The 17,030-nt window shown below is 39.0% G+C and overlaps 1 protein-coding gene across 2 annotated transcripts in view; it reads left to right on the forward strand.

The window, feature by feature from the left end:
- Window positions 1-17,030, forward strand: part of ABCC2 (ATP binding cassette subfamily C member 2) — a 44,550-nt gene that overhangs the window by 7,066 nt on the left and 20,454 nt on the right. For both annotated transcript variants that reach the window (XM_087964757.1, XM_087964756.1), the window contains 10 exons: window positions 5,729-5,875; window positions 6,878-7,012; window positions 7,325-7,447; window positions 7,722-7,777; window positions 8,172-8,403; window positions 8,619-8,797; window positions 10,505-10,682; window positions 11,158-11,412; window positions 14,645-14,710; window positions 16,777-16,914. In XM_087964757.1, coding sequence (XP_087820883.1) covers window positions 5,729-5,875; window positions 6,878-7,012; window positions 7,325-7,447; window positions 7,722-7,777; window positions 8,172-8,403; window positions 8,619-8,797; window positions 10,505-10,682; window positions 11,158-11,412; window positions 14,645-14,710; window positions 16,777-16,914 — 1,509 coding nt within the window. The remainder of the gene's footprint in view (window positions 1-5,728; window positions 5,876-6,877; window positions 7,013-7,324; window positions 7,448-7,721; window positions 7,778-8,171; window positions 8,404-8,618; window positions 8,798-10,504; window positions 10,683-11,157; window positions 11,413-14,644; window positions 14,711-16,776; window positions 16,915-17,030) is intronic.

A 17,030-nucleotide genomic window follows, 5' to 3' on the forward strand; every position in this document is an offset into this window, starting at 1 on the left:
AGCATGAAAATATTGTTCTTGTTTTAAAACGTGCCCATGTTCTATATAGTTAATTGATGTACTATATGTGTGTGGGTGTATGTGAAATATAGATCTAAATGTAGCTAAAAGAAAGCACGAAGAACAATAAAAATATTCAGATATGATAGATCTAAAGGTGTCCTTAAATCAGTATTCCTTGATTTGCTAATTAATGTTAATTATTTGTTTTCCCCAAAAGTACTAAAATGAATGTACTATTAGAATGTCTTGTTCTATGGATGAACTTAATTTAGTTTTGTAACAATCTTGGTTGTTATGGAATACAGCTGTAGTTACATATTTTTGAGTGTTTTTAAAGAAACAAAACCAATGAAGGCGTAATTATATACTGCATTAAGCAGTTGATTGCTTAGCTACCACTATGTCTGATGAAATAAAACCTAATTGCAAGAAAATAGCCAAAAACAAAAATTGCTGTTCCTAACAACCAATGACATTTCTTAAAACTGAAGCCAAGGAACTTGTGCTGTCCAGCCAGTGTATGGGAATTGGATAGTTAGGTAGCAATTGTGAGCTGTTCCCTTAAGGGAATGCATCATGGTAAATGTAGTTAAGGTATCCTGGGAAATGTAGTCCATGTCACGTGACCACATCTGTAATCCTGATTGGTCACTAAATTGACCTTTGGTGGGTTGGGGAAAGTTTCCTCACTCTTGGCTGAACTCATGGACTCATGGTAACTGTTCTACTTCTACCACTACGAGATGAGAGAAAAAGGATAGCAGATAATCATCTTTTTACCTACAAGGCAGATATGCAAAGGATTAGTCATTAAAGAACTTCATCACAAATTTGAGTTATGATGAACCAATAAATGTACTTTGTTATGGACGTCTTGTTGAGTTTATCTATCTGCATCTATACAGAAGACAAATCCACCACTGTACAGAATACAGAACAGAACTGCCTTTCTAAGAATTGGCTGTATTACTCTCATATTCAACTTCAGCTTTATTAAGTGCATTTCAAAGGGCAATGTTATTTTGTGTGGCTTTAGAAAGATTTATTTGAGTAAAGCATCTCAAATCCTGGTCTTAAAAAAGCTAAGTATGAATTTAACTAACTTCCCACATTTTTTGTTGTTTGCTAAAACTTTTGAACCTTGTTTTATAGAGGAAATCTTTCAACCTGATTCCAGTGAAATTTAATATTTAACTAAACAACCCCTGACTCGCTGGATCATCATTTCAGAGATAGCTTACTTACCAGATTCTTCAATGTCTTCAACAATTAAGAGCTTTTAATGTAATGCCTTCATGGGAAAAGTTCTTAAAAATTCAGAGAGATATTGAGAGATTTATCTGCTTTGAAAATAGCTTATATTGAAATGTATAGCATAGTCAAACATCAGGAACTGACCATAGGAAATGTTTTATGACATTTTGTATTATTGCCTAATTTCAATTCCGTGGGAGTCATATTCAATTTCAATTCCATGGGAGTCATGGATTTTGGATGTATTCTGTACATTAGCACATTTGAGATGCCTTGTTGCCCTATTGTGCACCATTTCTCCATTTAAAGGTTACACCCATCTATATGTTATATAGATTAGTTTAGCTAGTCTAGTGTGTGTGTGTGTGTGTGTGAGTGAGTGTGTGTGTGTGTGTATATGTATATGTATATGTATATGTATATGTATATGTATGTTATTCAGCTTTGTTCGGGTATTTTCCCACGTCATTGTAGTTGTGCTTTTAAAGTTGTAGCAATGTTTCGGCAGAATCTCATCTGCCATCATCAGGCTTCTGTATTGTGTCCGTCTGGGATGGCAGATGAGATTCTGCCGAAACATTGCTACAACTTTAAAAGCACAACGTGGGAAAATACCCTAACAAAGCTGAATACCATACATGTAAGTATATCATAAAACTTAAGAAAATAAATATATATATATATATATATATATATATATATATATATATATATATATATATATGTGTGTGTGTGTGTGTGTGTGTGTGTGTGTGTGTAGGTCTAGTTGTGTTCGGGTCTTTTCCCGTGTAAGATTAAGAGTATCTTGGCGACGTTTCGGTGAGGTCCCACTCGCCATCCTCAGGCTGGTGCTTTCTGCTTTGTGCCAGTGCAAGCAGTGTGTGATCAGAGCTGCCGTCTCTCTATAAATACTGGGGGGGGGCTGGTGTGCTGGGCTGGTTGGCTGCGCTGCTGCCTCTTGATTGGTTGATGGAGTTGATGTTGGTATAACGGGCTGTGTGATGGCCTTGTGAGTTTTGTTGTGGAGATATCCTGGATCTTGTGCTGTAATCTCTTGGGTCGTTTGTTTTGTAGTGATCTTTTTTCCATTAGCCTCCTGTGTTGTAACGGCTTGGGTAATGGGTTGTGTGATGACCTTGTGAGTTTTATTGCTGTGGTATCCTTGGTCTTGTGCTGTGATTTCCTGGGTCGTTTGCTGTGTTGCAACTTCTTGAGTTCTTGTGGTGTAATTTCTTGAGTTTTCTGATGTGATATCTTGAGCGGGTGGCTGTGATGTAGCATTCTGGGTTTTGGTCTGGCTTCGAGTTTGGGTAGATACCTCCTGCCTACCAGACATCTGGAAACTAGCCCTCACCAACAAACGAGTCCTAGCCACGAAAACCAACACCAGACCCAAAACAACACGGGACACCACCGCCAATCCCCCTCATCAGACCCAGGCCCAAACCCATCCTATAAACGAAGGACAACCACCGTCCAGAAACCAGACCACGGCTGCTTCACCAGCTGTCGCACCCCCGACCCCAAAACCAAACAAGCTGACACATGCCAAGAACACAGACCCAGACCCCAAACTCGAAGCCAGATTCTGCTGAAATGTTGCTACAACTTTAAAAGCACAACTATAATGACGTGGGAAAATACCCGAACAAAGCTGAATACCATACATATGTGTGTGTGTGTGTGTGTGTGTGTGTGTGTGTGTGTGTGTATTTGTTTATATATGTATGTATACATACATATATATATATATACACACAAGACACACAGACATACACACAGACACACATACTTGGATATCTACTAAGCAGAAACGGACTGTTCTGCTCTGTTTTTACATTGCTACATCTGGTATGCCAGTTGGTCTCCTTCCTTGTTGGGAGACCTTTCAGACGGTCACTCATCTCATAGTCACCTCACTACTGCAATGTTCTTTTATGGGATGTCCCTTGAAAACCATTCAGAGACTTCTATTGGTCCATAGGGCAGCAGTGCAGACAGTGGTGTGACAACTCTATTTCACAAGCTGCACTGGTTGCCACAATGCTTTTAGGTGTGATTCTATTCATCCCTTATAGAGCCTTAAATGGCATTGGGCCAGGTTATTTGTGAACTGCCTGTCCTTCACAGTTTCTGCCTGGCTGACATATGCCAGCAGAATTAGTGCAATTCAGATTCTCCTGCATCAAACATTGCCATCTATTGGAATGCAAGATGTATACCTTCTCTGTTGTGGTAGTACCTACTCTCTGGTATGAGATTTGTATGATTCCTACTCTGTTGGCATTCTATAAAGCCTTGAAGACCTAGTTGTTCTCTCAGACCTTCGGTTAAGATAGGTTGATGGTTGTGTTTTTGTACAGAACAAATGGATCCCATTTTGCTTTATTTTGTGTTGGGTTTTTATAGTTTAATATATTGTGAGCTGCTCAGAGTCAATAAATAAGTACATATTTACACAGTTGCTGTATTAAGCTATTTAAGTTTTGTTTTAATTACGTTTGACTGCCACCTTACCTAGGCATTGTATTATTAGCTATAATTTATAGTTGAAACAAAACTGACTGGTTGACTAAAGCCTAATTGACTGGTTTCATGCAAAGTTAGGGCACAACCAGATAAAATCACATTGTAGCTTAGTTTGTTGTATAGATACATCAAGTCTTGTGTTAATTTTCTCCAACCAGGTGTCATGTTGGGTATTTGTTGACCAACATCTCTATATATTTAATAGATAAGACTGTTGAGGATTTTAGTGAACTTACTCTCATGAATCCCAGAATTCTGGGAGTTGAAGTCCATAAGTCTTAAAGTTGCCAAGTTTGAGGACCCCTGTGTTATACAGATACGCTCAAGATACATTGAGGTACTGCTTGAAAAACTATTGGGTCAAAATATACTTTTTGGATTGTATCAGCTGTCCAGCTTTGTCCCATTTAGCAGATTTTTGGCTAATATCAGAAAAGATATGCAGGGTTGGACCTAGTTAGTACTGGATTTCCTGGACCACTATGAATTCTTAGAACTGTAATCTGCAACTCTTATACTGCAAAAACATATGGACTACACAACTTGATCAGGGAAAAGCAATAGATGCAATCTACATAGACTTCTGTAAAGCCTTTGATTCAGTGGTACATGACAAACTATTCCTAAAACTAAAATCTTATGGCATCTCCGGACACCTTCATAACTGGATAGAAGCATTCCTGTCAAACAGGCAACAAATGGTCAAAATGGTCCTATCAAATCCTGTACCTGTCAACAATGGTGTCCTCCAAGGCAGTGTTCTAGGACCAACTCTCTTCATACTCTACATAAATGACCTCTGTGATCACATTAAGAGCAACTGCGTTCTCTTCGTTGATGATGTAAAGCTATTCAACACCACAGACAATACTGCTACCCTTCAAAAAGACCTTGACTATGTATCAGAATGGTCAAACAAATGGCAACTTCAAATCTCAACAAATAAAGGCTCTGTCTTACATATTGGCAAAAAAAATCATTCATACAAGCTGAATAGTCAAGACCTTGTTGATGATCCAAACCTGTCAAGGGCCTTGGAGTACTCATCTCTAATGATCTAAGTGCTAGAGCCCACTGTAAATACATAGCCAAAAAGACATTAAGAGTTGTTAACCTAATCCTACGTAGCTTTTCTCTGGTAATATCACACTACTAACTAGAGCATACAAAACATTTGCTAGCCCGATACTTGAATACAGCTCATCAGTCTGGAACCCGCGTTACGTATCTGATATTAATACAGTTGAGAAAGTCCAGAAATATTTCACAAGAAGAGTTCTCCACTCCTCTACTCATTGCAGAATACCTTATGCCACCAGACTTGAAATTCTAGACCTAGAAAACCTAGAACTACATCTCCTTCGGTCCGATCTAAGTATAGTATATAAAATTATACAGTATATTGCAATGTCCTACCTGTCAATGAATACTTCAGTTTCAACCATAACAATACAAGAGCACGCAATAGATACAAACTCAAGGTAAACCGCACCAAACTTGATTGCAGGAAATACAACTTCAGCAACAGAGTGGTCAATGTCTGGAATACTTTACCTGACTCTGTGGTTTCTTCCCCTAACCCCAAAAACTTGACTGTCTACTGTTGACCTCACCCCTTTCCTAAGAGGTCTGTAGGGGGCGTGCATAAGTGCACCAACGTGCCTACCATCCCTGTCCTATTATTTCTTTTTATTTTTCTTATATATATCCATTTCATTTATTCATAACTGTTATACCTATTATCTTATAATTGCTTGACAAAATAAATATATACTGGAACATTGCCTTAGCAAGAACCAAGCTCAATACATTGCATCTTTAAGTTTTCCTTTGTGATATGGTTTCTTCTCTTTGATGCTTTGTAAACTTTTTCAAAATTTGTTCCTTTGAAACCTAATGGGCAGCAATGAGTAGTAATTTATGTCACTCTTTCTTTAATTAGGTGCTGACTTTGCTGCTCTTACTGATGGCATTAACTGAAGTGGTTTTTACCATTGTTGAAGACTCAGGGAAGCTACAGTACCCCGCCTTTAGTAATGGAATACCTGCTGTCCAGTACACAAATCCTGTACTCTATGCCATCACTTGGGTGAGAGTCCCTTCTTGCCATACTTTTACTCTGTATCAGGATAAAAGCATTCTTTACTTAGTTTTCTCTCCACGTTGCTGATTCCAGACTGATAATTTCAGCATCAATCTGTTTCCATTGTTTTAGACTAGGACTCATTAAAATTTTTGACAGTGGATTTTCTTTAGGCCAATGTTCCCCAATGTGGCAACTCATGATGGAAGTGTTGGTTCAGCACAGCTAATGGCGTGAGGTTAGAGGGGACTGCATTAGAGGAGAGGAAATTCAAAGACTTTCCCACAAAGTATTGCATGTAAGATTCTCAATCAGCTTTTTGGGTCTGGTCATTTTCTTTTATGTTGTTTAAGAAAAAGAAACCTCTGATTTAAAACAGATATATCAGGTTTCATTCAAAATGCTACTTTTATATGGCAATGGATGGAAACTAATCAAGGAGAAAATCAACATAGAAATAAGGAGAAATTCCCTGATAGTTAGAACAATTAATCAGTGGAATGGCTTGCCTTCAGAAGTAGTGGGTGCTACATCACTGGAGGTTTGAAAAAGGAGATTGGACAACCACTTATCTGAAATGGTATAGGGTCTCCTGCTTGAGCAGGGGTTTGGACTAGAAGACCTCCAGGGGCCCTTCCAACTCATTATTCTGTTACTTTGTCATATTTTCACCAGTAGATCAAATAACAGCTCTGGGGTTTGCCCTGAATATGTTTAAAAGAAAACAGAGTAATGGGAACAAAGCTTTCCCCCCCATCATTAACTTCATCAACTCTGCCTTTGCTTCATCCTCCCTGCAATTTCTATGAAATGCAAGTAACCAGGCATTGTACTGCTGACCTTGTCGCAGTGGAGTATGTTTTGTTACCTAATGAAGTTAATCTTCAAACTGCTCTCCATTAATAAGTTTCATGTCCTCCTGATAGAGCAATTTTATGGGGCACTGTTTTCTTCTGAAGGATTTAAGTCAATTTAGACATAATCTCTCTGCTTTTCTCTACACTACAGATACTTGTTTTGCTGATCCATGATAGCTGTCGTTTCACCGTGTGCAGAGATTCAGGGATTCTTTTCCTTTTCTTCATGTTTTCTTTAATCAGTGGTATATTTCAGCTCCAGACACTTATCCGACAAGCAGTGCAGGTGAGAAGCTAAAGAGACAGAAAGAGAAATGGGATAATAAAGCCTCCTGGTAGCAATTTTTCCTTTAGCCAAGTTTCCACTCCAAATAAATAAAATTACAACGTTCAGTTGAAGCCATCTATCAAATGTAGCTTCTCTCACTGCGTGCACTAAATGCTACAGGAGTAGAAATTTGGGGAACATCATCTATGTGAAAAAAAACCTACTCATAGGAGGGTTCTTCTAGGATCTCTAGTTACCAGGGAAGATCAAGGCAATTTAATTTTGTAGGCACTTCCACTCATAATTCGCATTTGCTTTCCTCTCTTGCAGGGCTCCATTACAGATGTACCGCGTTTCAGCTTCTTCCTTGGGTCCTATGGACTTCAACTCCTTTTATTGTTTGTTTCAATTATTTCTGACGTTGCTCCTGAAATGAAGGAAGCTGCAGAAAAAGTGAGAGTCATTAGTGAAATGTTTCAATTTACAGAGTAATTGTCAAGGTAGGGAATAATCATGGGCATTCTAGAGAAGGGTGTCTGCTTTTAGACAGCTTCCCATAGGATAGGAATCTTTCCATCTACCACTTCTACTGAGCCTTAATTGCAATTTTCCATAGCACCTACCTGATGCATTTTAGGGTGGGAGTGACTGCAATTCTTGTTTGGAAGGTCATCACTTTGTTCCCTAAATGTTGAGCCTTAAAAATTCTGCCTCCCTTATTTCACAGAACCCAGAGATCACAACTTCTTTCCTGAGTTCCATCACTTTCCATTGGTATAACAGGTATGCAATTCTACTTGGAAAATGACAAGGGAGTGTCAACAACAATAGGCAATAACGTTTATGTTTTAATCTGATGTCCTGGCAGTTCATGTCATTGCAATGTTAAACACGTTTGCAAGGGCAAGGACGTGAATATGGATGTTGCCATTGATTGGCTATATTGTGATTACAGTGAAGAGCAAAGAACAATGCAACATTTCTCAAACTTTTTAGCAGTTGTATGGTCATGGTGGGGATGTGAATACAGAACTTTAGCAAAATGGAAATAGGGTATAAACTCTTATTACTGCTCAGGATTGACATCCCTTGTGCCTCACATTTAATTGCTAAAGCTATACAGAGTAAGCAGGATGTCTCAATTTCACACTCTGATGGAATTTGCTATACCTTTCAGGACGATGGTAAAGGGATATCGGAAACCATTAGAGATTGATGATCTCTGGGAATTGAGGGATTCGGAGAAGACACAGCAGATTTTTTGCACATTTGAGAAAAATATGAAGGCTGGGGTCAGGAAGGCTCAAAGAAAGCTAGAGATTTGGCATCGGAAGAAGAAACAGCGTTTAGCAGCCACTGACCTCGCAAATGGCTTGAGTAAGGCCCAGAGTCAAGACGCATTAGTTCTGGTAAATATTACTACTTTGTGGGAAGTCTTATATTTTATTTCTGAAAAACGGCAATGATGGAAATGGGAGAAATTTAGCACATGAAATTTTCCACTATCTGTTGTATCCCAGTTTTAGAGCGCCTGGTGACAATAAGATTGGTTCTTATCATAGGTGGTCTGGCTGAAGGACTGAGATAAGCAGATGCTTGATACCAAATTTTGCTTTGAACTTAGGAAGAGAAGGAGAAAAAGCCCAAGAAAATGGCAATTGCTGGAGAACAATCCAATGATTACTATGCTAAAAACTGGCTAATTGTTGCTTTGCTTCAAACCTGTGCTGGAAAGCTTCTGAAATCTGTGGGACTGAAGTTGATACATGATTTTCTGGTGTTTGTGAATCCACAACTGCTGAAGTAAGTCCTTATTTCAGGTTGTTGTTTTTTTAAGCCTCACTGATCCCATGGAGATAAAAAGCAACAACACTGAATGTTTAGGTGTAAGACTGTGTCGATTTTTTTGTTAAATAGCTCGATAAAAATTAAAAAATAAAAATGTCTTAAAGATTTCCATAATTTTTTAGACATATCTTTATGCTGTTGCTGTTTTGCAGGATCCTGTCTGTGTCGGTCACCAGGACCAGAGGTGATCGATCACACATTCTGGTCGAGAGAGAAGCTCCCTGAGGATGAGCTCCAGCATGAGCCTGAAAGCTTGGAAGACTAAATTTCTGGTCCCGGTGACTGACACAGATAGGATCCTGCAACATTATCCAGGGACATGAATATTTGCCTTCATTCATGTTGCTGTTTTATTTCTGTTGTCAGATTCACTAGATAGAGACTGTGATATCTTTTCTGCTTTTTCAATAGTTTTGCTCTCTCTATTTTGCTATTGTATATAATATGCTGCCCAGCTCATTCTAATACTATCCCAAACCACCAAATTCAGATCCAGTGTTCTCTTTCCACCTAGGATATGAACTGCCATGTATGCATCATACCTTAAATTGTTCTGACAGTAGGTGGAAAGAAGGAGGCAATGTGTAACCCTTAAGTCTATTTTTCGATATCCTCAGAGTCCTATGATTGCTGAAAACCTAATAGCACAATTTTCCCTTCCTCACATGAAAATTATGGAGTAATCCCTGAAATAGATGCACTGTAGGTATGAAAAGGAGATAAAACAAAACTTGATCTAGTAGTTAGTCCTTCCCAATGTATGCTGTGACTTTCATCCATTTTATAGTCTTTAGCCCTCCCCTCCAATTAACTGCAGCTTTCAGTGCAGTTGCCAATGCCAGTAAAAGATCTTAAAGTAAGCCTGCAAAATAAATATCTCATTCCAGATTTCTGCTTTAAAATTTTATTTATAGGGTATGTTATAGGTAAGCAACCCAAGACCACAGGGTTCCTTGTGGCCCCTGCCAATGTGACTCACTCACCCACAAACTTTCCCTTGCTTGAAACTTCTCTGCATCCTGGAATGGTGGTGTTTCTGTCTGTAGGAATTTCGTTTCTCACCATTCTGAGTCAGGAAACAGAAATAAACTATAACGTAAGCCCCAAAATTGAATTAACATAGTTTAGAAAGCAAAGAAACAACCCAACCTCTTTACATCTCAGGAAAAGAAAAAATTAAATTGCATCTTCATTCATATATGTGATGTAATCTGACCCACTTTGAATCATTATCCCACAATACCTATTGAGAATATGGTCTCAGACACTGTAAAAGGTTGGCCTACTTTATTACCAAGACCACATTCCCAGAAATTAATTTGGCTCCTGTGTGTTTCTCAGCATTAATGTAAACTTTAAAGTTTACATTATATTCGCTTATTTGTAAAGAGGTCCCTCTGACCCTAATGGAGCTTTTTTCTGAGTTGATATACCTAATGCAGAACCACAGATGATGGAGTCTTGTGGGCCACTTAATGCCAAATATTCCTGAGTGCAGTTCTGTGTGGGATATTCATTGCTTGCATTGCCCAAACCTGATTAAGGAGTCCAAGAAGGACAAAGCTAGTATAGATAGAGTCAACAGGAAATGTTCTTGGTATATGGTCTCTAAAAGTCTATATGGCATTTGGGGTGATGCATTTGGGTTATCTTTTCTTATAGGATGATAATCAACTTTGTATCTGATCCAAAGGCCTACCTTTGGCAGGGCTATGTGTTTGCAGTGCTGCTCTTTTTGACTGCATTGGTGCAGTCTCTCTGCCTACAGCAGTATTTCCGGCTGTGTTTTGAAGTTGGAATGAATTTACGCACGTCCCTTGTGGCTGCCATCTACAAAAAGGTCAGTTGTCTCTTGAATTGGTGATGGTGGTGATTTTCCTAATGCTGGCCAATCTGTGCTAATAGGACGCTTTCTTCTTAATGGGTCTGTGTGCAAAAGTTGGGTTTATTCAGCACTGCTGTAGATCTGATGCTTCTGGACCTTTTGATTGATTTATACATATGCATACACATGTATGTATGTATGTATGTATGTATGTATGTATGTATGTATGTACCTCTGCCTGGAGTTGCCTGGAGTTAGCTGAATAAAATTTTGCTCCTAACTAATATATTAGAATGGTCTTTCTTCCCCAACTTTGTAACCTTCAAATATTTCATGGTTCAATTTCTCTTGATTCCCAGCTCTCCTGGCCAGTGACTTGTTTGGTTAGGGATAATTGGGGTTTTGATCAAAGCAATTTAAAGAGCATTGGGATGCAGATTAATTTGAACAATATTCTGTTTCAAAACCTCAAAATCGATTCTGTTCTTAGGCACTTACAGTCTCCAATGTTACACGGAAGGAATCAACAGTGGGCGAGACAGTGAATCTGATGTCAATAGATGCCCAGCGCTTCATGGATTTCACACTCTATATGCATCAGCTGTGGTCATCTCCACTGCAGATTATTATATCTCTTGTCTTTCTATGGACTGAGCTAGGACCCTCCGTGCTTGCTGGGATTGGTGTGCTGGTGCTACTTATTCCTTTAAATGCTGTGCTGGTCACTAAGTCCAGGAGTATTCAAGTAAGCAAGTACAGGTTTTCTTTTTCAGATACTGTCATGAAGGGTCAGCATAATTGGAATTTGCTGAAGGCCATGTTTCACCAAGGGGCCATCTGAGAAATGCCTCTCAGGGAAGCTCTTCCTTACCCCTGCACTTAGTTTAGTCAGCTTTCTGGCTCAAAAAACAATGCTAGTCTGATGGAGGAACAGTAAATGAAGATGTTTTCCTTTTCCTTGGCTTTCCAAATGGAAGTAAGTAGCTGATCACACTGAAGGAAAATAAACAAACAAATGGCGAATCAGGCAGCAATGCTGATAAGAGAAAAGTTTTGTTTATTTATTTATTTAACAAGTTTATACAGTGACACAACTCACATATAGGTAACTTTGGATGGCTTACAACATTGAAAAAGTCTGCCATATAATAAAACCCGTAGCCACCACCCCTACCTCCATCCCCCATGGCAGCAACTTATTCAACCTGTTTATCAGGTCTATCTCCATTCATTGTCCCCAGGCGATGGTGATGAAACTGCATTTTATGGCCTTTTGTGAAAGCAACAGGGTGGAGCCAACCTTACTTCAGGGGGAAATGATATTCCATAAAGAAGTGGTCACCACTGAGAAGACCCTTTTTCGTGATTCCACCAGATGTGTGTCCCTAATAGATGGGCCCCATAATCCTGCCTTCCTGTTCTGATGGACCACCAGATGGATATAATAAAGGAGAGGTGGTCCTTCAAATAGTCTGACCCCAAAACCTGTAGAGGTTTAAAGGTGATTACAAGCACCTTGAATTGTACCTGGAAGCAGATTGCCAGCCAGTGCAGCTTCCACAGAGGAGATGACACATGTGCATGTCTAGGTTCACACAAACTGTTCAGGCCGCTGAATTCTGAACTAACTGAAGCTTCTGGTTACTCTTTAAGGGCAGTCCCATGTGGAGTGCATTGTAATAGTCAATACAAGATGACCAGAGTGTAGGTGACTGTAAGAAGGGCACTTTGGTCCAAGAATGGGAATAACTGGTGCACAATTCAAAGTTATGCAAAGGCTCTCCTGGTTAAAACTCCTTCCTTTAGCAGGAGTTACAAGTCCAGAACTCCCAGATTATGCACTGGGTCAATGCAATGCAATCCCATCCATGACCAAAGATGGTAACATTCCAAGAGCCGAAGAGTCCCTAACCCAGAGCCACTCCATTTTGCCAGGGTTAAGTTTTTTAGCCTGTTGCTCCCCATCCAGACCTCAACAGACTTCAACAGTCTCCAGGCACCAAGAGAGGATGGTCCCAGAATTGGTTAACTCACCGTGGGCTGAGTATCAGTACAATGCCTCATCCCATGGTGCCAGATGAACTCCCCCAGAGGTTTCTTATAGATGTTAAATAGGAACAGAGAAAGTACCAACCCTTAAATGATCCCACAAGGCAGTTGCCAGGAGCTAGATCTCCCACTCTTGATCATCATCGACTGAGAATGGCTTTGGAGGAAGGAAAAAAAAAATCAAGACAACATAGTTCTCCCCCACCCATCCCAATCCCCAGAGTTTATAAAGACTGTATTTCCAGATATGTTTCAGTTCCTGGAGCCATCGCTGCTAATTCAGAGTTAAAGTTTCAAAATTGTTCTTTCACTCTAGACCTTGAATCTTATGGAGGTTGTCCCAAAAGTAAGTTGACACATGAATTGCATCCTAGGAGACTGAAGGTAGCAGCTGATGTCTGAAATCAATATTTAGAAAAGCTATAGAAAAGATTACAAAGAGATTATCTGTAAAGCATGTTGGAAATAATATCATAAATATCAGAAATCAGCATAGATTTTTAGCACAAATTTTGCCCAGACTAATTTTATTTCATTTCTTGAATAGTCTGAGGGAATATTGTTATTTGATATCAGCAATGCATTTCACATGCTCCATGACATGCTGGTTTGCACAGTGATTAACTGTGAGGTGGCTGTCATGACAATTCAGTGAACGGCTAGGAAAACCATGCTCAAATACCAACTGCTTTTCATCAAATTGAAAAAATTTGTAGGGCTGTAAGACCCTAGTTCCTCTGTTCTATGATACTTTTATTACTAATTGGTGTGATAAAATGAACACAATGTTTATCAAACTAGCAGATTAAATAAAATTGGGAAGGATACCTAATACATTTGAAGACACAATTGGAGTTCAAAAGGTTCTGAAAGTTCTGATAGATTAAGAAATGGGTTAAAAATAATAGAATGAAATTTAACAGGGACAAATGCACAGGTTCTACATGCAATGGAGTGCATGGCTTGGCAATAATTCATATGAAAAAGATCCTGGAATGATAGAATAGATTAATTGGACTGTACAGAAAAGTGAGTTTCAATTGGATGTTAGAAAAAACTTCCCCAAACGTGGATTTGACAATGGAATCAGTTGCCAAGAGAAGTGATCGAGTTTCTTTCACTGGATGTGTTCAAGTGGAAGTGAGGCATCCATTTTATCTGGGATGCTTTAATATGGATTTTGCTCTGAACAGAAGAGTTGATTCACTGTTCTGGATGGTCCCTTCCATTTCAGTGATTTTGGACCAAATATATTAAATATATCAAAAACTATATTGAATTCTACTGTATAATGCAATATTAATGCAATATCAGAGGTTTTCAATTCAATTGTATAGAATGCGAAGGATGTGTATTTGTGTTTTATAGTTATAATGTACACTAAAGATGGCATTTAATTTTGTTATACAAGGTGCAACGACAATAAAGTAAATAAACTCAATTAAATATGCCCTGCATTTTTATTATCCCACAATAATAACATAATTTTTACTTGATAATCCTTAACATTACTATTAGCATCATTTTCACCCAGGATACACCCATTTTCACCATTGCTCTACAACATACCCAGTAGGAGTCCCTCATTTTCCTTTCAGAAACAGCAGCAAATCCCGTTGATTATTGAAGGCATCTTAAACTGGTGGCAATGTGGTCTTACTCTGAGGGTAATGGGGCATTTGTAATTGCTTGTAAGTGATGGGTTTGGTTTGGGACTCCTGCTGCTGAGATGCTTGAGTAAAATAACTCAAGTCTGGGTGGTTTTGTTTTTATATTGATTTGAGAGGAGTGATTGGATCAAAGCATTTCAGAACTGTTGGTCTAAGGCAAAACAAAACCAATCAACCAGTTGAGGTGTACTCATAAACATCTAATATTTTATATGATTCTGTTCTCAGCTCTGATATGTACTTCATTTATTTTATCAGGTGAAAAATATGAAGCACAAGGATGAACGCATGAAAATAATGAATGAAATTCTTAATGGCATCAAGGTGAGCAATAAACTGATTGCCATCAGTGGGGTTTTATTGCTATACCTTGCATTGGTCAGACTTAAGGTTAAGTGGGATTCTTTTTCCTGTTGGGATACACATTTTCTCACTGACACTCTGGTCTATAAATATCACTGGATAGGGCCAAAGGCAAAAGTGGAGAAAGACAAAGAAGAAAAAAGCCTGAAGCCATAGTAAGCCAAGGTTGTAGATTTTTCCAGTCATGGTATAAGTCAGAGTGAACAACATTCTGAAGGGCAAGGATCATAGGGTTTTTTATATATATATTTGGGTGGGGTGATCTGAAGCTGTAGTGCAGGGGTGTCAAACTCGCATTGTCACGGTGTTGTCACGTGGTGTATTGGGACTTTTTCCCCCTTCACTAAACCAGGTGGGGGTGGGGCCAGCACGTGACGCATCCTGCCCTCGGGCTGCGAGTTTGACACCGCTGCTATAGTGGGTGGGGTGGGAATTTTAGGATTGGGTTATTGAGAAATTTGAAAATGTTCAAAATCTGTTTCAAGGACTAAACAACTTATTTGTGTGTGTTCTGTCTAAAACAGCAGAAAACCGCACTACTAATTTGCAGTAGAGTACTTAAGGATATTTTAAGATTTGTGAATTGTATGTCTCAGTTTAGCCAGGCAAGATATATGGCAGCTGTGATTTACCTGAAGTCCCTTCTTAGATGCCATCCCGAAACAAATATGTGACAGTATCTATGTTTTCTTTGAGTGTTATCAGTGTACATATTCGTCCAATGGGCTGGGTGTTGCCCATCTTAAAAATGGAAGAAGAGTGGAATAAAGCCATCTCATTTGTTTTGAATTATTGGAGACCTCAGTATGACTGAGCCCCATATATGAAGAATATCCGGAGTTTTTTGTGTTTTCTGAACTTGGTTGTTTGATTGCAGACATTTCATTACCCAACTAGGGAACATCATTAGTGCTACTAAGTGTGGGGTTTGTTTTTTATATATAATAGCTTGCCCTGCCAGTGTTGGTGGAGATGTGATTTTCTTCATTTTCCTCACAATCACTAGCACTGATGCTATTACCCAGTCAGATAATGAAACATCTGCCAGCAAATAACCAGTCTTGGAAAGCACCAAGGATTCCATGATTCAATTCTGAGCTACATATGTTCTCTTCTATTTATTTGTTTGTTTGTTTGTCAAACATGTACAAGATAAGTATAAGTATGAACATAAACAGGAACAAAGGAACTAAATACAGATAAACGGGGACAGTAAGGCAGGAATGGTAGCACGCTGGTGCACTTATGCATACCCTCTTTAAAGACCTCTTAAGAATGGGGTGAGGTCCACTGTAGACAGTTTGAGGCTGAAGCTGTGAGGGGTTGAGGCTGTAACAACAAAGTCTGGTAGGGTGTTCCAGGCATTGACCACTCTGTGGCTGAAGTTGTATTTTCTGCAATTGAGTTTGGAGTGGTTTACCTTGAGTTTCTATCAGTTGTTTGCCTGTGTATTATTGTGATTGAAGCTTAAGAAGTCGTTGACAGGCAAGATGTTATAGCAGACAATTTTGTGAACTATACTTAGATCGGACCACAGGCGGTGCAGTTCCAAATTGTCCAGGCCCAAAATTTGGAGCCTGGAGGCATAGGGAATTATATTGTGAGTGGAGGAGTGGAATACTTTTCTTGAGAAATACATCTGAACCCGCTCAATTGTATTAATGTCCAATATACAGTGCGGGAGGCGGACGAGCTGTATTTGAGAATTAGTCTGGCAAAGGTTTTGTATGCCCTAGTTAACAATTCAATGTTGCCAGAAAAGAAGCTTCGCAAAATAAGGTTAACAACTCTTAAAGCCTTTTTGGCAATGCTGTTACAGTGAGCTCTGGGGCCTAGAATATTTGAAATAAGTACTCTTAGATCTGTAACAGAGTGAGGGTCGTCTACAAGATCACTTCCACCTAACTTGTATTTGGTGTTTTGATTTTTTTTGCCAATGTGTAAGACAGAGCATTTGTTAGTTGAAATTTGGAGTTGCCAAATGCGCGACCAATCTGACATTCTTACTATTGATGGGTATCTTTCAGATCCTGAAGTTTTTTGCTTGGGAGCTCTCATTTCAGAAGCAAGTTGAAAAGATCCGGGCTTGGGAACTGAAAGGGCTGCTGCACTTTTTCCATCTACAATCATTTGCAATCTTCATCTTCTCTTGTGCACCTATTCTAGTAAGATAATCCAGGGAATGGGAGGGACATTAAGAAGAGGAAAACAAGTAAAGGAAATGTGAAACACAAATAGAAATTTTGCAACATCTATCAGTTTGATTCTGTTCATACTGATG

Source organism: Notechis scutatus, chromosome 4 (assembly GCF_049901735.1).
Source record: "Notechis scutatus isolate UNSWTSFEM ecotype Mainland chromosome 4, rNotScu1.2, whole genome shotgun sequence".
In the NCBI taxonomy this organism is placed as follows: Eukaryota; Metazoa; Chordata; class Lepidosauria; order Squamata; family Elapidae; genus Notechis; species Notechis scutatus.